This window comes from Triticum dicoccoides, chromosome 1B (genome assembly GCF_002162155.2).
Source record: "Triticum dicoccoides isolate Atlit2015 ecotype Zavitan chromosome 1B, WEW_v2.0, whole genome shotgun sequence".
NCBI classification, from domain to species: domain Eukaryota; kingdom Viridiplantae; phylum Streptophyta; class Magnoliopsida; order Poales; family Poaceae; genus Triticum; species Triticum dicoccoides.
This window is the reverse complement of record NC_041381.1, coordinates 575,243,908-575,265,753: the sequence shown is the minus strand read 5'-3', so window position 1 is coordinate 575,265,753 and position 21,846 is coordinate 575,243,908. Positions and strand designations below refer to the sequence as shown.

General features: G+C 44.8%; 1 protein-coding gene across 1 annotated transcript; it reads left to right on the top strand.

Annotated features, from left to right (window-relative positions):
• Positions 1 to 10,089: 10,089 nt before the first annotated feature.
• Positions 10,090 to 16,064, top strand: LOC119348857. The gene is made up of 2 exons (XM_037616856.1): positions 10,090 to 13,567; positions 14,155 to 16,064. The coding sequence occupies exon 1, from the start codon at positions 11,940 to 11,942 to the stop codon at positions 13,446 to 13,448; it is 1,509 nt and encodes a 502-aa protein (XP_037472753.1). The 5' UTR covers positions 10,090 to 11,939; the 3' UTR covers positions 13,449 to 13,567; positions 14,155 to 16,064.
• The last annotated feature ends 5,782 nt before the right edge of the window (positions 16,065 to 21,846 follow it).

The following is a 21,846-nucleotide window of genomic DNA, read 5'->3' as shown; positions in this document are numbered from 1 at the left end:
GGGCAAGTAACACACCGATGACAAAGGGAACAACGTATGTTGTTATGCGGTTTGACCGATAAAGATCTTCGTAGAATATGTAGGAGCCAATATGAGCACCCAGGTTCCGCTTTTGGTTATTGACCGGAAACAGTTCTAGGTCATGTCTACATAGTTCTCGAACCCGTAGGGTCCGCACGCTTAACGTTATGATGACAGTTTTTTATGAGTTTATAAGTTTTGATGTACCAAATGTTGTTCGGAGTCCCGGATGTGATCACGGACATGACAAGGAGTCTCGAAATGGTCGAGACATAAAGATTGATATATTGGACGACTATATTCGGACACCGGAAGTGTACCGGGTGATTTCGGAGAAAACCGGAGTGCTGGAGGGTTACCGACCCCCCCCCCCACCCCGGGAACTAATGGGCCTTGTTGGGCCCTAGTGGAGAAAGAGAGGGGCCGGCCAGGGCAAGAGGCATGCCCCCTCCCCTTGAGTCCGAATAGGACAAGGAAGGGGGGCGGCGCCCCCTTGCCTTTCCCCTCTCCCACTCCTTCCTTTCCCCTCCTTCTTGGACTAGGAAAGGGAGGGGCAAACCTACTTGGAGTAGGTTTCCCCCTCCTAGGGCGCGCCACCCCCTTGGCGGCCCCCTCCTCCCCCCCTTTATATACGGAGGAGGGGGCACCTCTAGACACACAAGTTGATCTTCGTGATCGTTCCTTAGCCGTGTGCGGTGCCCCCCTCCACCATATTCCACCTCGGTCATATCGTTGCGGTGCTTAGGCAAAGTCCTGCGTCGGTAGAACATCATCATCGTCACCACGCCGTCGTGTTGATGGAACTCATCCCCGACACCCTGCTGGATCAGAGTCCAGGGATCGTCATCGAGCTGAACGTGTGCTGAACTTGGAGGTGCCATACGTTCAGTGCTTGGATCGGTCGAATCGTGAAGACGTATCACTACATCAACCGCATTGTCATAACGCTTCCGCTTTCGGTCTACGAGGGTACGTGGACACACTCTCTCCTCTCGTTGCTATGCATCACCATGATCTTGCGTGTGCGTAGAATTTTTTTTGAAATTACTACGTTCCCCAACAGTGGCATCCGAGCCTAGGTTTTATGCGTTGATGTTATATGCATGAGTAGAACACAAGTGAATTGTGTGCGATACAAGTCATACTGCTTACCAGCATGTCATACTTTGGTTCAGCGGTATTGTTGGATGAAGCGGCCCGGACCGACATTACGCGTACGCTTACGCGAGACTGGTTTTACCGCCGTGCTTCACACACAAGTGACTAGCGGGTGTCTGTTTCTCCAACTTCAGTTGAACCGAGTGTGGCTACGCCCGGTCCTTGGGAAGGTTAAAACAACACTAACTTGACGAACTATCGTTGTGGTTTTGATGCGTAGGTAAGAACGGTTCTTGCTCAGCCCATAGCAGCCACGTAAAATTTGCAAACAACAAAGTACAGGACGTCTAACTTGTTTTTGCAGGGCATGTTGTGATGTGATATGGTCAAGACGTGATGCTATATTTTATTGTGTGAGATGATCATGTTTTGTAACAGAAGTTATCGGCAACTGGCAGGAGCCATATGGTTGTCGCTTTATTGTATGAAATGGAAACGCCCTGTAATTGCTTTACTTTATCACTAAGTGGTAGCGATAGTCGTAGAAGCATTAGATGGCGTAATGACAATGATGCTATGATGGAGATCAAGGTGTCGCGCCGGTGATGATGGTGATCACGACGGTGCTTCGGGAGATGGGGATCACAAGCACAAGATGATGATGGCCATATCATATCACTTATATTGATTGCATGTGATGTTTATCCTTTATGCATCTTATCTTGCTTTGATTGACGGTAGCATTTTAAGATGATCTCTCACTAAATTATGAAGAAGTGTTCTCCCTGAGTATACACCGTTGAAAAAGTTCTTCGTGCTGAGACACCACGTGATGATTGGGTGTGATAGGCTCTACGTTCAAATACAATGGGTGTAAAACAGTTGCACACGTGAAATACTCAGGTTAAACTTGACGAGCCTAGCATATACAGATATGGCCTCGGAACACAGAGACCGAAAGGTCAAACATGAATCATATAGTAGATATAATCAACATAGTGATGTTCACCATTGAAACTACTCTATCTCACGTGATGATCGGACATGGTTTAGTTGATTTGGGTCACGTGATCACTTAGATGGCTAGAGAGATGTCTATCTAAGTGGGCGTTCTTAAGTAATATGATTAATTGAACTTAAATTTATCATGAACTTAGTACCTGATAGTATTTTGCGTGTCTATGTTTGTTGTAGATAGATGGCTCGTGCTGTTGTTCCGTTGAATTTTAATGCGTTCCTTGAGAAAGCTAAGTTGAAAGATGATGGTAGCAATTACACGGACTGGGTCTGTAACCTGAGGATTATCCTCATTGCTGCACAGAAGAATTACGTCCTGCAAGCACCGCTGGGTGCCAGGCCTGCTACAGATGCAACTGACAACGTTAAGAACGTCTGGCAGAGCAAAGCTGATGACTACTCGATAGTTCAGTGTGCCATGCTTTACGGTTTGGAACCGGGTCTTCAACGACATTTTGAACGTCATGGAGCATATGAGATGTTCCAGGAGTTGAAGTTAATATTTCAAGCAAATGCCCGGATTGAGAGATATGAAGTCTCCAATAAGTTCTATAGTTGTAAGATGGAGGAGAATAGTTCTGTCAGTGAACACATACTCAAAATATCTGGGTATAATAATCACTTGATTCAACTGGGAGTTAATCTTCCTGATGATAGTGTCATTGACAGAATTCTTCAATCACTGCCACCAAGCTACAAGAGCTTCGTGATGAACTATAACATGCAAGGGATGGACAAGACTATACCCGAGCTCTTCGCAATGCTAAAGGCTGTGGAGGTAGAAATCAAGAAGGAGCATCAAGTGTTGATGGTCAATAAGACCACCAGTTTCAAGAAAAAAGGCAAAGGGAAGAAGAAGGGGAACTTCAAGAAGAACAGCAAACAAGTTGCTGCTCAAGAGAAGAAACCCAAGTCTGGACCTAAGCCTGAGACTGAGTGCTTCTACTGCAAGCAGACTGGACACTGGAAGCGGAACTGCCCCAAGTATTTGGCGGATAAGAAGGATGGCAAAGTGAACAAAGGTATATGTGATATACATGTTATTGATGTGTACCTTACTAATGCTCGTAGTAGTACCTGGGTATTTGATACTGGTTCTGTTGCTAATATTTGCAACTCGAAACAGGGACTACGGAATAAGCGAAGATTGGCTAAGGACAAGGTGACGATGCGCGTGGGAAATGGTTCCAAAGTCGATGTGATCGCGGTCGGCACACTACCTCTACATCTACCATCGGGATTAGTTTTAGACCTAAATAATTGTTATTTGGTGCCAGCGTTGAGCATGAACATTATATCTGGATCTTGTTTGATGCGAGACGGTTATTCATTTAAATCAGAGAATAATTGTTGTTCTATTTATATGAGTAATATCTTTTATGGTCATGCACACTTACAGAGTGGTCTATTTTTATTAAATCTCGATAGTAGTGATACACATATTCATAATGTTGAAGCCAAAAGATGCAGAGTTAATAATGATAGTGCCACTTATTTGTGACACTGCCGTTTAGGTCATATCGGTGTAAAGCGCATGAAGAAACTCCATACTGATGGACTTTTGGAATCACTTGATTATGAATCACTTGGTACTTGCGAACCGTGCCTCATGGGCAAGATGACTAAAACGGCATTCTCCGGAACTATGGAGCGAGCAACTGATTTGTTAGAAATCATACATACTGATGTATGTGGTCCAATGAATATTGAGGCTCGCGGCGGGTATCGTTATTTTCTCACCTTCACAGATGATTTGAGCAGATATGGGTATATCTACTTGATGAAACACTAGTCTGAAACATTTGAGAAGTTCAAAGAGTTTCAGAGTGAAGTAGAAAATCATCGTAACAAGAAAATAAAATTTCTATGGTCTGATCGTGGAGGAGAATATTTGAGTTACGAGTTTGGTTTACATTTGAAACAATGCGGAATAGTTTCGCAACTCACGCCACCCGGGACACCACAACGAAATGGTGTGTCCAAACGTCGTAATCGTACTTTACTAGATATGGTAGAATCTATGATGTCTCTTACTGATTTACCGCTATCATTTTGGGGTTATGCTTTAGAGACGGCCGCATTCACGTTAAATAGGGCACCATCAAAATCCGTTGAGACGACACCTTATGAACTGTGGTTTGGCAAGAAACCAAAGTTGTCGTTTCTTAAAGTTTAGGGCTGCGATGCTTATGTGAAGAAACTTCAACCAGATAAGCTCGAACCCAAATCGGAGAAATGTTTCTTCATAGGATACCCAAAAGAGACTATTGGGTACACCTTCTATCACAGATCTGAGGGCAAGATTTTTGTTGCTAAATTTGGATCCTTTCTAGAGAAGGAGTTTCTCTCAAAAGAAGTGAGTGGGAGGAAAGTAGAACTTGATGAGGTAACTGTACCTGCTCCCTTATTGGAAAGTAGTTCATCACAAGAACCGGTTCGTATGACAACTACACCAATTAGTGACGAAGCTAATGATATTGATCATGAAACTTCAGATCAAGTTTCTACTGAACCTCGTAGGTCTACCAGAGTAAGATCTACACCAGAGTGGTATGGTAATCCTATTCTGGAAGTCATGTCACTTGACCATCGCGAACCTACGAACTATGAGGAAGCAATGATGAGCCCAGATTCCGCAAAATGGCTTGAAGCCATGAAATCTGAGATAGGATCCATGTATGAGAACAAAGTATGGACTTTGGTTGACTTGCCCGATGATCGGCAAGCCATTGAGAATAAATGGATCTTCAAGAAGAAGACTGACGCTGATGGTAATATAACTGTCTACAAAGCTCGACTTGTTGCAAAAGGTTTTCGGCAAGTTCAAGGCGTTGACTATGATGAGACTTTCTCACCCGTAGCGATGCTTAAGTCTGTCCGAATCATGTTAGCAATTGCCGCATTTTATGATTATGAAATTTGGCAAATGGGTGTCAAAACTGCATTCCTGAATGGTTTTCTGGAAGAAGAGTTGTATATGATGCAACCGGAAGGTTTTGTCGATCCAAAAGGTGCTAACAAAGTGTGCAAGCTCCAGCGATCCATTTATGGACTGGTGCAATCATCTCGGAGTTGGAATAAACGCTTTGATAGTGTGATCAAAGCATATGGTTTTATACAGACTTTTGGAGAAGCCTATATTTACAAGAAAGTGAGTGGGAGCTCTGTAGCATTTCTGATATTATATGTAGATGACATATTGTTAATTGGAAATGATATAGAATTTCTGGATAGCATAAAGGGATACTTGAATAAAAGTTTTTCAATGAAAGACCTCGGTGAAGCTGCTACATATTAGGCATCAAGATCTATAGAGATAGATCAAGACGCTTAATTGGACTTTCACAAAGCACAAACCTTGATAAAGTTTTGAAAAAGTTCAAAATGGATCAGGCTAAGAAAAGGGTTCTTGCCTGTATTGCAAGGTGTGAAGTTGAGTCAGACTCAATGCCCAACCACAGCAGAAGATAGAGAGAAAATGAAATATGTTCCCTATGCTTCAGTCATAGGCTCTATCATGTATGCAATGCTGTGTACCAGACCTGATGTATGCTTAGCAATAAGTTTAGCAGGGAGGTACCAAAGTAATCCAGGAGTGGATCACTGGACAGCGGTCAAGAACATCCTGAAATACCTGAAAAGGACTAAGGATATGTTTCTTGTTTATGGAGGTGACAAAGAGCTAGTCGTACATGGTTACGTCGATGCAAGCTTTGACACTGATCCGGACGATTCTAAATCGCAAACCGGATACGTGTTTTTATTAAACGGTGGAGCTGTAAGTTGGTGCAGTTCTAAACAAAGCGTCGTGGCGGGATCTACATGCGAAGCAGAGTACATAGCTGCTTCGGAAGCAGCGAATGAAGGAGTCTGGATGAAGGAGTTCATTTCTGATGTAGGTGTCATACCTAGTGCATCGGGACCATTTAAGATCTTCTGTGACAATACTGGTGCAATTGCCTTGGCAAAGGAATCCAGATTTCACAAGAGGACCAAGCACATCAAGAGACGCTTCAATTCCATCCAGGACCAAGTCCAGGTGGGAGACATAGAGATTTGCAAGATACATACGGATGTGAATGTTGCAGACCTATTGACTAAGCCACTTCCACGAGCAAAACATGATCAACACCAAGACTCCATGGGTGTTAGAATCATTACTGTGTAATCTAGATTATTGACTCTAGTGCAAGTGGGAGACTGAAGGAAATATGCCCTAGAGGCAATAATAAAGTTATTATTTATTTCCTCATATCATGATAAATGTTTATTATTCATGCTAGAATTGTATTAACCGGAAACATGATACATGTGTGAATACATAGACAAACTTAATGTCACTAGTATGCCTCTACTTGACTAGCTCATTAATCAAAGATGGTTATGTTTCCTAACCATAGACATGTGTTGTCATTTGATTAACGAGATCACATCATTAGGAGAATGATGTGATTGACTTGACCCATCCCGTTAGCCTAGCACTTGATCGTTTAGTATGTTGCTATTGCTTTCTTCATGACTTATACAAAGTTCCTACAACTATGAGATTATGCAACTCCCGTTTACCGGAGGAACACTTTGTGTGCTACCAAACGTCACAACGTAACTGGGTGATTATAAAGGAGCTCTACAGGTGTCTCCAAAGGTAGATGTTGAGTTGGCGTATTTCAAGATTAGGTTTTGTCACTCCGATTGTCGGAGAGGTATCTCTGGGCCCTCTCGGTAATGAACATCACTATAAGCCTTGCAAGCAATGTGACCAATGAGTTGATTACGGAATGATGCATTACATAACGAGTAAAGGGACTTGCCGGTAACGAGATTGAACTAGGTATTGGATACTGACGATCGAATCTCGGGCAAGTAACATACCGATGACAAAGGGAACAACGTATGTTGTTATGCGGTTTGACCAATAAAGATCTTCATAGAATATGTAGGAGCCAATATGAGCATCCAGGTTCCGCTATTGGTTATTGACCGGAAATAGTTCCAGGTCATGTCTACATAGGTCTCGAACCCGTAGGGTCCGCACGCTTAACGTTACGATGATAGTTTTTTATGAGTTTATAAGTTTTGATGTACTGAAGGTTGTTCGGAGTCCCGGATATGATTACGGACATGATGAGGAGTCTCGAAATGGTCGAGACATAAAGATTGATATATTGGACGACTATATTCGGACACCGGAAGTGTTTCGGGTGATTTCGGAGAAAACCGGAGTGCCGGAGGGTTACCGAAACCCCCCCGGGAACTAATGGGCCTTGTTGGGCCCTAGTGGAGAAAGAGAGGGGCCGGCCAGGGCAAGAGGCATGCCCCCTCCCCTTGAGTCCGAATAGGACAAGGAAGGGGGGGGGGGGCGGCGCCCCCCTTGCCTTTCCCCTCTCCCAGTCCTTCCTTTTCCCTCCTTCTTGGACTAGGAAAGGGAGGGGCAAACCTACTTGGAGTAGGTTTCCCCCTCCTAGGGCGTGCCACCCCCTTTGCCGGCCCCCTCCTCCTTCCCCCTTTATATACGGAGGAGGGGGGCACCTCTAGACACACAAGTTGATCTTCGTGATCGTTCCTTAGCCGTGTGCGGTGCCCCCCTCCACCATATTCCACCTCGGTCATATCGTTGCAGTGCTTAGGCGAAGCCCTGCGTCGGTAGAACTTCATCATCGTCACCACGCCGTCGTGCTGACGGAACTCATCCCCGACACCCTGCTGGATCGGAGTCCGGGGATCGTCATCGAGCTGAACGTGTGCTGAACTCGGAGGTGCCGTACGTTCGGTGCTTGGATCGGTCGGATCGTGAAGACGTACGACTACATAAACCGCGTTGTCATAATGCTTCCGCTTTCAGTCTACGAGGGTACGTGGACACAGTCTCCCCTCTCGTTGCTATGCATCACCATGATCTTGCGTGTGCGTAGGAAATTTTTTGAAATTACTATGTTCCCCAACAGCTTGGGCATCTCCGCCTCCAAGTCTTCAGAGGCGGCCCTCTTTCTCCTGCGTGGGGAGGAGGCTTTAGCCTCCCCTTCCCGACTATCCTCCTCAGGGGAGGCAACGATTCCCCCGGTTTGGATGCGTAGTGTGTGAAGTTCGGCTTCACCGCCCTTTACCTCGCCTTTCCCTGAGGGGATTTTGCTGAGCACCCAGCCAAGCATCTTGGCAACGGTTGGACCAGGCAAGCCTTCGGGAAGTGGCGCCGGACACCTGATTCTCTCCGCCTTGTTGAGCTATTCCCGGCCACGGAGGGTTTTTCAGAATAATGGTTATGACAAATATAAACGAAGTGTCCAGCTTTAAGGTTACTTAATTGGGCATCTAGGCGATTGCAGCTTAGGCCCGCATCCTCGATGGTGTCCGGACACTTTACTTGTGGTCCGAAGAATAATTTACACATCCCTTCGAGCTTCAGGCCGAAGAAGTGCTTAATAGTCCGCAGACCCTTCGGATTGAACTCCCACATACGAAGAGGCCGACATTTGCACGGCAACATCCGTCGGATTAACATCAGTTGAATTATGCTAACAAGAATTATGTCCATCTCAAGAAGCTCCTGGATGCGGTTCTTCAGTATTGGTACAACACCAGCAGACCCCCAATTCCATCCTACATCAGTCCAAGACGCCAACTGTGACGGAGGGCCCGAGCGGAACTCGGGGGCGGCGACCCACTTTGTGCCTCTGGGAGCCGTAACATAAAACCACCTCCGTTGCCATACATCGGATACTTCCGGGAAAGAACCCTTTGGCCATGGGGCGTCGGCATTCCTGCTTATTACGGCACCTCCGCACTCCGCAGGTCGCCCCTCGATCATCTTCGGCTTCACATTGAAGGTCTTGAGCCATAAGCCAAAGTGTGGGGTGACGTGGAGAAAAGCCTCGCACACAATAATGAACGACGAGATATGGAGAATAGCGTCCGGAGCCAGATCATGAAAATCCAATCCATAGTAGAACATGAGCCCCCTCACAAAGGGGTCGAGGGTGAGGCCCAGGCCTCGGAGGAAGTGAGGGACAAACACAATGCTCTCATTGGGCTCCGGTGTAGGGATAACCTGCCCTGGAGCAGGAAGCCTGTGCTGGATATCGGCGGTCAGGTATCCGACCTCCCTAAGCTTCGTAATGTCCTCCTCTTGGATCGAGGAGGCCACCCACCGGCCTTTTGCATTGGATCCGGACATATTGGAGGATCTGGGGTGTTGGCGCTTAGGTCTTGGGTGTTAGAACTCGAGGTGCGAGGAGGAGCAAGGGAGGTGGAAAAGATGCATAGGCCTCGACCCCTTTATAAAGGGGATGAATATCAAGAGTCCTCAGCATGACCACTTGAGACTTATCCAAAAGTACACGGAGTCATACCAATGGTTGTCGTGGGTCACGCACGCCCATATTAATGAAAGATCCCGTAATAAGAGGAACACAATCTCTGCTTTGGCAGGACGTGCCAATAAAACCGCTTTGCAATGCGAGTCGAGGTGGGGCAAGAAGCGTCGGTTCGTGTTGGACCAGGCGATGATGCAAGGGCACGACGTACGAAGATTGCCAGCAGAACGGATTTATGCTATGTTCCCTACAATGGTGTGTGAAGATCATCTTGCAGATCCGGACATGGTCTGAGTGTTCGATAATTACCCTGGAGTATTCGGAGAAGGAACCCGCCTTGAAATGCCAAAGACAAGACTGTGCGCCAGACTCATCGTTATTGAAGCCTGGTTCAGGGGCTACTGAGGGAGTCCTGGATTAGGGGGTATCCGGACAGCCGGACTATATGCATCATCCGGACTATTGAAGCGTGAAGATACAAGACTCAAGATTCCGGCCCGTGTCCGGATGGGACTCTCCTTTGCGTGGAAGACAAGCTTGATGATAAGCACATTTCGTATATACAATTTTGGCATAGAAATATATTATTTATTGAGATATGACCATCAATTCTTGCTGTGAAATATTGAATATTTTCATGAAAATCATATAAAGTATCATTTACTAGTCTTTGGTCTATTTTGCAGAAATGTGCGCAAAGGCACTATAAACTTCCAAGATCTGGACTAGGTGGCTAAGAGAATTAGTCAAGTGAAAAGAAGAGAAGGAAGAATGGACTTATGTGTGATGATAAGAAGTAACCTAAGGGGCTAGCTAAAGAGGAGAGGGATCTACTTGAGCCAAAAGAAGAGAAGAGAAGGGCCAAAGTGCAATATGGGCAGATCTGATCGAGAGGGGTCAAAATCCCTAGGCAGCCCCGATCCCCTTTTGGGCCTGGCACATCTCTCTCTCCCTCACCCTTCCTTCTCCAACTCCGGCCGCCGCCATGGCTAGGCCGGCGTGGTGGTGCGCCTCCGCGCCATCCATTCACCAGCACCACCATCGCCTCCTGCCACCACTCCACCACGCACCACCAGCACCACCATCCATCGTCCACACGCCTCCACCAGCGCCGCCACCATCGCCCACCTCGCGCACCCCTCCTTCTTCCTCTCGACCTCCTGCTGCTGCCTTCTCTTCTTCCACGCAACCTGCTGCTGCTCCTTCTTCCTATGCGCCCCTGCTGCTCTTCTTGCTGAAGCCCTTTCCCCTCACCACGCTGATGTTCCTTCTTCTTCCCCTTGCTGCTACTATTTCTCTTCTTCCCTCGCCTCTAGCTGCTGCTCCTAGTTCTTCCCCACGCCTCTCCGTTGCATCTCCCTGCTGCTATCATTCTCCAAGCTCGCCCCTCTCTGAATCCCTACTGCTGCTGCTCTTCTACTTTCTCCTACCACGCTGCTGTTCTGCTCTTTCTCCATCTCCCAACTCCAAGTCATTGCTGCTACTCCATCTTCCTTTGCCCCGCTGCTCCTCCTCCCTCTTCTCAACACCCCCCTGCTGCTGCTTCTTCTCTCTCAACCTCCTGCTGTTGCCTTCTCTCTCTCTCTCTCTCTCTCTCTCTCTCTCTCTCTCTGAAATTTCTGTAGTATTGAGAGATGTTTAAGACTTGTAAGGTTCAGATTTGAAGAGTACATGTAAACTGCTGTTTGCTCTGTTTAGTACTTGTATAATATAGTGTATGTGATCTGAGATCTGACTAGTTGAGGCTTTGTTACTTTGGGAGATACTTGATCTATTATATTTTGGTTCTATCAATTAGTATTCTGCTAGTATTTGTGTGTGTATGTGTATTTGTTCAGTCCGAAGACATGTGTGGTTCTTACTTATTTTGTTGACCAGTGAGAGTTTGTACTGTTACATTGTGTCCCTCATTTCGAATGTATGAGATCTAGCTATATATGTTTTATATGTTATGTACTTGCTGATGATTAATGTCCAGTTTATTGTTCTTGTGATATATACACATATGTGTGTGTTATGTTCATGTCCTTTTTACTTCTCTTGTCATTGATGTTAGCCTGTATTAGTATCTTAATTTCTCAAGTATTAAAAAAATACCAAAAAGAAAGTTAGTAAAATCTGAATCTACCTTTGCTTATCTGCATTTTCATTGGCGACAATCTTGATAGTTTAGGTTTATTCTCTGTTCCCATCATCTGAATTGTATTACCTAGCTTTAGTCGAGCGTAGCCGCTGATTGCCTAGTCCCTGTGGAGAACACGACATCCGTAGTTTGGGGCGTAAAAACCCCGCTATATTACAATTGATCATTTTGGCGCCGTTGCCGGGGACTAGCGTCGTGTGACCGTGTTAGGCTATAGACTAGGTTTTTCTTCTTTTTCTAGTTTGTGCCATATATTCGTGATATATCTCTAACCACTAACCCCTGTTCTAGTTAGTATTTTTTTTGTTCTTTTCTTTTCCTTTTTGCAGGTTAGAACTATCTTCTCGGTTATGGCTTACTATTCAGATCATCAGGCTTATGCGAGCAACACTGCAAACAGCACGGAAAGTATTCAAGAACTGATAAGTAAGATTTCCCATCAATTAGATGATTTAGCTCAGCAGAGAGGAGTAGTTTTTGAGGATAGGCCTAGTTCTTATTATCCTTATTCCGGAGGCAATCCTTATGTTGCTCCTACATGCCATATTTGTGGATTTCAGGGCCATTCGCCCGCTGAATGTCAGCGTGGTTACTCTCACACTCCAGATTGTTTTGGCATGAGCTTCGCTCAAGAGCATAGCTCATACCAAAACAATTACTCACATGGGTGGCCTGAAAACCCGAATATGTCATATAGGAGCAACAACCCTGAGATCTCATCGTTTGCTTCTAGTAATCATATGCAGGGATTTAGGTATGAAGAGGAGAGCCACAACCATGCACCACAACAGTTTTTTTCACCTCCTACTCATATACCTCAATACCAGGAGATGTGTCCAATGGAGTTAAATGGTCCTCCATTTGGTCAACCAACAACTCCAGCACCTGTTGAGCAATCTCATGTGCAAGTGCCCACACAAGATGAGTTCGATGACATAGACAAGCTCACATTGCTTAGTCTCGAGTTCACTTGGAGTGCTGAAGATGATCCAATTAGGCCGGTGATACTAGATGAAATGAAGAAGATCAAGAGTGGAAAGGAACTAGTGGAAGAAGTAAGGAAGATTGAGAAGAACATCAATGCTGGCAGCACTATTTCTTCACAGCTAGAGCTGAGTATTTCTGGGATATCCTTTGGTACATGTGAGGTTCCAACACCGTCACATCCAGCTGAGCAAGATAGCAAGAGTCCAGAGGAAGAGAGACCTCAGATTGAAGATGAACTAGAAGACAAGGAACAAGATGATCAAGAGCTGCAATTTCCAAGTGATCAAGTTGAAGACTCATCATCTACTACTCCTGAAGAAGTACAAGAAGCTGCTGTAGATGAAGATGAAGAACCTAAGATTCATTGGCCTATTGTCATACATGAGCGTGATGTGTCAGGTTTACCCAATCCTCTTGATGACATGATGCCTTGTGATTTCTTTGCTACTACCTTGCATTACATGATACCATCACTTAAGATTGATTTGAAAACTCATTTGCTTGGATATGATGATATATACCCTGTTAGTGGCATTACTCTCATTTGTGATGATCATAGTTACTTTCCTCGTGCTAGTCCTATGCTTAATGAAACATATCATTCCCATGCTAGTCTTGAGCTTAATGATAAATATCATCCTCATGTTAGTGTTGACCTTGCTGATTTCTACCATCCTAAACATGTGCTTTATAGCTATGCTTATGTAATTGGATATTCGATTGATGACTTGGAGGGTATTATCCCTGCCACTTGCATTGTCTCTTTGGTTGAGTGCTCTTTCAGGCTGTTGCTTGTGCACGATCCACTACATGCTGACCAAGTTCGAGATGACATTCCCTGGGACCACGGTGGACCTATGGCATGGGGATGAGGAGAAGCAAGGAACACATGAGGAAGGGAGAAGCTGGAGCAGGCATGAGGATAGAGAAGCAAAAGGAGAGGAGCTGCAGCTTAAAGAGTGATCAAGCGAGTGCTACTTCATAGTGCCCGGTGAGCTGTTTCATGACCCATTCTGAGTATATCATCCATTGATACATGCTGAAATCAAATGTTATTTGGGTTGCTTAAGCCATGTCTTAAATGTTGCCTCACTGAATTTTATTTGACATATGGTGCTTGATGAGAATATGCGAACTGATTGTTGAATGCCATGTAAACTAGTGATCTACATATTGCTTGCTTTGCTGAAATTATTGAAAGTTATTAGTTTTGAGTGCTCAAATCCCTAGTACACTAGAAAACTTAATCATTTTCTGCTTTTACCTCGATACACATAGATCACCATGTTTAGATGCTGAATTTGTGCCAAGTGTGTTCCCTTTGAGAGCAATCACCTAACCACTATGGATTAGCATGCTATGTTCCCTAGATCGGTAGCATGTGAACCAGACATGGAGAAGTGATGATTCCTTTTTTTGTGCTTATGCGTTGTTCATTTAAAAAAAGTATTATCTTATAATGAATAATTATCTGATCTACCTAACAGTAGCATGTCATGTTCCCTGGATCGGTGGCTTGTGAAATCTGGTTGGATCGGATAGGAGTAAATTATAATAAAAATGTAATTGTCGAACCAGGTGTATACCATGTTCTCGGGATCGGTGGTATGTTCCTTTGGGGAGACAAACAAAAAAATAATAAAAATTGGTGGAGCCAGGTGTATACCATGTTCTCGGGATCGGTGGTATGTTCCTTCGGTGAGACTAATAAAATAATATGTGTGTTTCTTTCAAATTCAATAAGTGGTTCAACCACAAAGTCATATTTCTGCAAATAAGAGATTTAATTCCAGTTCTTTTTGTTCTTGGGATCATGCTCTCTTTAGGAACCATTTGGCGCAGTCATCATTTAAACTTGTTGATCCTCTTTTATCATTGTAAAAGTTTAAAATGGTCATGCTTACTAGTATCCTACCGCTTTGAAGAACTCCTAACCATTAATTTTCACTAGCTAAGTCCAAAGCATGCAGTGTTTAGAGATCTACTTCACTTGGTATTCTCTAGTCAGCTCACTGTTCACATTCTTGCTCTTGTCATATGCCTTTGCTTGAGGACAAGCAAAAGTTTAAGTGTGGAGGAACTTGATAAGCACATTTCATATATACAATTTTGGCATAGAAATATATTATTTATTGAGATATGACCATCAATTCTTGCTGTGAAATATTGAATATTTGCATGAAAATCATATAAAGTATCATTTACTAGTCTTTGGTCTATTTTGCAGAAATGTGCGCAAAGGCACTATAAACTTCCAAGATCTGGACTAGGTGGCTAAGAGAATTAGTCAAGTGAAAAGAAGAGAAGGAAGAATGGACTTATGTGTGATGATAAGAAGTAACCTGAGGGGCTAGCTAAAGAGGAGAGGGATCTACTTGAGCCAAAAGAAGAGAAGAGAAGGGCAAAAGTGCAATATGGGCAGATCTGATCGGGAGGGGTCAAAATCCGTAGGCAGCCCCGATCCCCTTTTGGGCCTGGCACATCTCTCTCTCCCTCACCCTTCCTTCTCCAACTCCGGCCGCCGCCACGGCCAGGCCGGCGTGGTGGTGCGCCTCCGCGCCATCCATTCACCAGCACCACCATCGCCTCCTGCCACCACTCCACCACGCACCACCAGCACCACCATCCATCGTCCACACGCCTCCACCAGCGCCGCCACCAGCGCCCACCTCACGCACCCCTCCTTCTTCCTCTCGACCTCCTGCTGCTGCCTTCTCTTCTTCCACGCAACCTGCTGCTGCTCCTTCTTCCTATGCGCCCCGGCTGCTCTTCATGCTGAAGCCCTTTCCCCTCACCACGCTGTTGTTCCTTCTTCTTCCCCTTGCTGCTACTATTTCTCTTCTTCCCTCGCCTCTAGCTGCTACTCCTAGTTCTTCCCCACGCCTCTCCGTTGCATCTCCCTGCTGTTATCATTCTCCAAGCTCGCCCCTCTCTGAATCCCTACTGCTGCTGCTCTTCTACTTTCTCCTACCACGCTGCTGGTCTGCTCTTTCTCCATCTCCCAACTCCAAGTCGTTGCTGCTACTCCATCTTCCTTTGCCCCGCTGCTCCTCCTCCCTCTTCTCAACGCCCCCCTGCTGCTGCTTCTTCTCTCTCAACCTCCTACTGTTGCCTTCTCCCTCTCTCTCTCTCTGAAATTTCTGTAGTATTGAGAGATGTTTAAGACTTGTAAGGTTCAGATTTGAAGAGTACACGTAAACTGCTGTTTGCTCTGTTTAGTACTTGTATAATATAGTGCATGTGATCTGAGATCTGACTAGTTGAGGCTTTGTTACTTTAGGAGATACTTGATCTATTATATTTTGGTTCTATCAATTAGTATTCTGCTAGTATTTGTGTGTGTATGTGTATTTGTTCAGTCCGAAGACATGTGTGGTTCTTACTTATTTTGTTGACCAGTGAGAGTTTGTACGGTTACATTGTGTCCCTCATTTCGAATGTATGAGATCTAGCTATATATGTTTTATATATTCTGTACTTGCTGATGATTAATGTCCAATTTATTGTTCTTGTGATATATACACATATGTGTGTGTTATGTTCATGTCCTTTTTACTTCTCTTGTCATTGATGTTAGCCCGTGTTAGTATCTTAATTTCTCAAGTATTACAAAAATACCAAAAAGAAAGTTAGTAAAATCTGAATCTACCTTTGCTTATCTGCATTTTCATTGGCGACAATCTTGATAGTTTAGGTTTATTCTCTGTTCCCATCATCTGAATTGTATTACCTAGCTTTAGTCGAGCGTAGCCGCTGATTGCCTAGTCCCCATGGAGAACACGACATCCGTAGTTTGGGGCGTAAAAACCCCGCTATATTACAATTGATCACTTGACGATCCGGATATTATATTTCCTTCCTTGTAACCGACTCCGTGTAAACTCTAGGCCTCTCCGGTGTCTATATAAACCAGAGAGGTTGGTCCTTAGAAGGCCGATCACAGTTACAACCATACCATCATAGGCTAGCTTCTAGGGTTTAGCCTCTACGATCTCGTGGTAGATCTATTCTTGTACTACTCATATCTTCAATATTAATCAAGAAGGAAGTAGGGTTTTACCTCCATCGAGAGGGCCCGAACCTGGGTAAACATTGTGTCCCTTGCTTCCTGTTACCATCAGCCTAAGACGCATAGATCGGGACCCCCTACCCGAGATCCACCGGTTTTGACACCGACACTTTGATGGACTATGGAATAAAGAGTGGCAAGAGCCTAAGCTTGGGGATGCCCAAGGCACCCCAAGATATTCAAGAATAGCCAAAAGCCTAAGCTTGGGGATGCCCCGGGAAGGCATCCCCTCTTTCGTCTTCGTTTACTGGTAACTTTACTTGGAGCTATATTTTTATTCGCCACATGATATGTGTTTTGCTTGGAGCGTCATGTATTATACTAGTCTTTGCTTTTTAGTTTACCACATTCATCCTTGTTGTACACACATTTTGGGAGAAGCCTATTTGATTTCAATTTATTAGAATATGCTATGTGCTTCACTTATATCTTTTGAGCTAGATAGTTTTTGCTCTACTGCTTCACTTATATCTTTTAGAGCATGGCGGTGGCTTGATTTTATAGAAATTGCTAGTCTCTCATGATTCACTTATATTATTTTGAGAGTCTTTTAGAACAACATGGTATTTGCTATGGTTATAAATTGGTCCTAGAATGGTAGGCATCCAAGTTGGGTATAATAAAAACTATCATAGGAAGTGAATTGGATGCTATGATCAATTTGATACTTGATAATTGTTTTGAGATATGGAGGTAGTGATATTAAAGTCCTGCTAGTTGGGTGATTATGAATTTAAAAATGCTTGTGTTGAAGTTAGAAAGTCTCGTAGCATTCACGTATGGTTAAAGTTGTGTAACAAATTTGAAACATGAAGTGTACCTGGCTTGTTCATCCTTATGAGTGGCGGTCGGGGACGAGCGATGGTATTTTCCTACCAATCTATCCCTCTAGGAGCATGCGCGTAGTGCTTGATTTTTGATGACTTCTAAATTTTTATAATAAGTACATGAGTTATTTTGACTAATGTTGAGTCCATGGATTATACGCACTTTTACCTTTCCACCTTTGCTAGCCTCTTCGATACTGTGCATTGCCCTTTCTCACCTTGAGAGTTGGTGCAAACTTCATGATGCATCCAAACCTCATGATATGATACGCTCTATCACACATAAACCTCCTTATATCTTCCTCAAAACAGCCACCATACCTACCTATTATGGCATTTTCATAGCCATTTCGAGATATATTGCCATGCAACTTTCCACTGTTCCGTTCATCATCATCATGACATACATTCTTTTGTCATATTGCCATTGCACGATCATGTAGTTGACATTGTATTTGTGGCAAAGCCACCATGCATAATTTTTCATATATGTCACTCTTGATTCATTGCACCATCCCGGTACACCGCCGGAGGCATTCATATAGAGTCATATCTTGTTCTAGTTTTGAGTTGTAATTCATATGTTGTAATCAATGAAAGTGTGATGATCATCATTATTAGAGCATTGCCCAAAAAGAAAAAAAAAGAAAAAAAGACAAAAGAAAAAAGAAAGGCCAAAGAAAAAAAATAAAAAAATAAAAAGAAGGGAAAAGAAAAAAAAATAAAAAATAAAAAAAATAAAAGGGCAATGCTACTATCTCTTTTTCCATACTTGTGCTTCAAAGTAGCACCATGTTCTTCATGTAGTGAGTCTCATATCTTGTGCTTTAAAGTAGCACCATGTTTTTCATTTAGTGAGTCTCGTATGTTGTCACTTTCATATACTAGTGGGAATTTTTCATTATAGAACTTGGCTTGTATATTCCTACGATGGGCTTCCTCAAATGCCCTAGGTCTTTGTGAGCAAGCAAGTTGGATGCACACCCACTAGTTTTCTTTTGTTGAGCATTCATTTATAGCTCTAGTGCATCCGTTGCATGGCAATCCCTACTCCTCATGTTGACATCAATTGATGGGCATCTTCATAGCCCGTTGATTATCCTCGTCAATGTGAGACTTTCTCCTTTTTTGTCTTCTCCACACAATCCCCATCATCATATTCTATTCCACCCATAGTGCTACATCCATGGCTCACACTCATGTATTGCGTGAAGGTTGAAAAAGTTTGAGATTATTTAAGTACGAAACAATTGCTTGGCTTATCATCGGAGGTGTAGAATTTGGGAACATCTTTGTGTGACGAAAATGAAGCATAGCCTAACTATATGATTTTGTAGGGATGAACTTTCTTTAGACATGTTATTTTGAGAAGACATGATTGCTTTGATTAGTATGCTTGAAGTGTTACTATTTCTTATATCAATATTAACTTTTATTTTGAATCATTTGGATCTGAACATTCATGACACAATAAAGAAAATTACATTGAGAATTATGCTAGGTAGCATTCCACATCAAAAATTCTATTTTTATCATTTACCTACTCGAGGATGAGCATGAATTAAGCTTGGGGATGCTTGATATGTCTCCAATGTATCTCTAATTTTTGATTGTTCCATGCTATTATATTACCACTTTTGGATGTTTATGGTCTTTATTTTACACATTTATATCATTTTTGGGACTAACCTACTAACCGGAGGCCCAGCTCGTATTGCTGTTTTTTTGCCTATTTCAGTATTTCGAAGAAAAGGAATATCAAACGGAGTCCAAACGGAATGAAACCTTCGGGGGCGTGATTTCTGGAACGAACGTGATCCGGAGAACTTGGAGTGCAAGTCAAGCAACAAACGAGGCGGCCAGGAGATAGGAGGGCGCGCCCCCTGTCTCCTGGGCCCCTCAGGCGGCCACCGACGTACTTCTTCCTCCTATATATACCCACGTACCCCGAAGACATCCAGGGAGCCAACAAAACACAATTTCCACTACCGCAACCTTCTGTATCCGCGAGATCCCATCTTGGAGCCTTCGTCGGCGCTCCGCCGGAGGGGGAATCGACCACGGAGGGCTTCTACATCAACACCATAGCCCTTCCGATGAGTTGTGAGTAGTTTACCATAGACCTTCGGGTCCATAGTTATTAGCTAGATGGCTTCTTCTCTCTTTTTGGATCTCAATATAATGTTCTCCCCCTTTCTTGTGGAGATCTATTCGATGTAAACTCTTTTTGCGGTGTGTTTGTCGAGATCAGATCAATTGTGGGTTTATGATCAAGTTTATCTATGAGAAATATTTGAATCTCCTCTGAATTCTTTTATGTATGATTGAGTTATCCTTGCAAGTCTCTTTGAATTATCAGTTTGGTTTGGCCTACTAGATTGATCTTTCTTGCCATGGGAGAAGTGCTTAGCTTTGGGTTCAATCTTGCGGTGTCCTTACCCAGTGACAGAAAGGGTTGCAAGGCACGTATTGTATTGTTGCCATCGAGGATAAAAAGATGGGGTTTATATCATATTGCATGAGTTTATCCCTCTACATCATGTCATCTTGCTTAATGCGTTACTCTATTCTTTATGAACTTAATACTCTAGATGCAGGCAGCAGTCGGTCGATGTGTGGAGTAATAGTAGTAGATGCAGGCAGGAGTCAGTCTACTTGTTACGGACGTGATGCCTATATACATGATCATGCCTAGATAATCTCATAACTATTCGCTTTTCTATCAATTGCTTGACAGTAATTTGTTCACCCACCGTAATACTTATGCTATCTTGAGAGAAGCCTCTAGCGAAACCTATGGCCCCCGGGTCTATCTTTTATCGTACTTGCTTTCAATCTACTTTTATTTGCATCTTTACTTTTTGCATCTATAATATAAAATACCAAAAATATATTTATCTTATCATACTATCTCTATCAGATCTCACTTTCGCAAATGGCCGTGAAGGGATTGACAACCCCTTTATTGCGTTGGTTGCGAGTTCTTTGTTTGTTTGTGTAGGTGCGTGGGACTTTTGAGGAGCCTCCTACTGGATTGATACCTTGGTTCTCAAAAACTGAGGGAAATACTTACGCTACTATTGCTGCATCACCCTTTCCTCTTCAAGGAAAACCAACGCAAGCTCAAGACATAGCAGCGGTCGTCGGGGCGGGGTCGCACCGGGTCCGGGTGCGGCCGAGTGTGCTTCGCCGGGTGGTGAGGACACTGTGTGCTGATAATCGCTGGGTTCACCGGCGCGGGCGGAGCCGGATACCGCCGGCTTGGCGAGTTGGTTGAGGCGGTCTTGCTGCGCGTTGGCCGTGTCGAGGAGGTCGTTCACCCGCTTCAGGCGATCCCTCAGCTCATCGCCGTTGAGCTGATCCATGCCAACTGTGGCCGCCTGGGCAGCACACATGTTCTTCACGGGAGTCTCGTAGACGGGCGGGATGGTGCCTTAGGCGCGACCGATCGCACCGCCCCGGGCTCGCACATCGGTGACCCGGCTTGGCTCGGCCACGGAGGGCGTGAAGCCATAGGCGGCATTGCGCTCCATCTGAGCGGAGTCCAGGCAACACTGCGTGGCGGCGAGCGTCTCGGTCAGGTCCAGCAGGCGCTGGCAGTCCTCCTCGAGCCAAACCCGGGCCTTGACAATGTTCGAGGCGCCGATGTCGGTACCGATGGGGACGCGAAGGCTCTCCGTCGTGATGCGCAACGGGTTGGGGGAAGTGGCCCGACCCACTCCGGCCTTGGCTTCGGCGGCCTTTCTCGCTGCGCTCGACGAGGAAGAGGCGTCGGTGCCGATGACGAAGACCTCCATGTGGACGTCCATTGCCCCGGCGGAGCGCTGCCGCCATGGGAGAGGGGGGAATCAGAAAAGTCAAGTACCTCGTTGGGGTACTCATCGACCGCGGGCACGTCGGAGATACGCAGCGCGGCAAAGGAGGCGGTGAGTGCGTCGATGACGTCGTCTACCAGCGTGACAGGCTCGTCGAAGTCGGAGAGGAGCCCCGTCTAAAGCATGCTCCCGGCCAGGACCTCAAGCAGCCCCACGGTAGGCGCCAACTATCATGGTGGGCGCACGGCAGATGCCATGGGATGGCTAAAGAGAGGAGGAGGCTCGAGGGCACTAGTGGGCTCCAGAGGTGAGGTCGGCATGAGCGAGCGCAGGACGCAAGACATACCCAGGTTCGGGGCTCTCCGGAGAGATAATACCCCTAGTCCTGTCGAGTGTGGTTGATACGCAACAGTACATAGATGCTCCTAGAGCTGTTTGGAGGAAGAAGGAAGGCTGGCCAGAGCTTAGGCTGCTCCTTCTCCCTGTGTGTGTTTTCGTGTTCTACTGTTCGGTTGGCTACTTCTCTGCGTGCTTGCCAGTATGCATGAGGGCTCCTGGG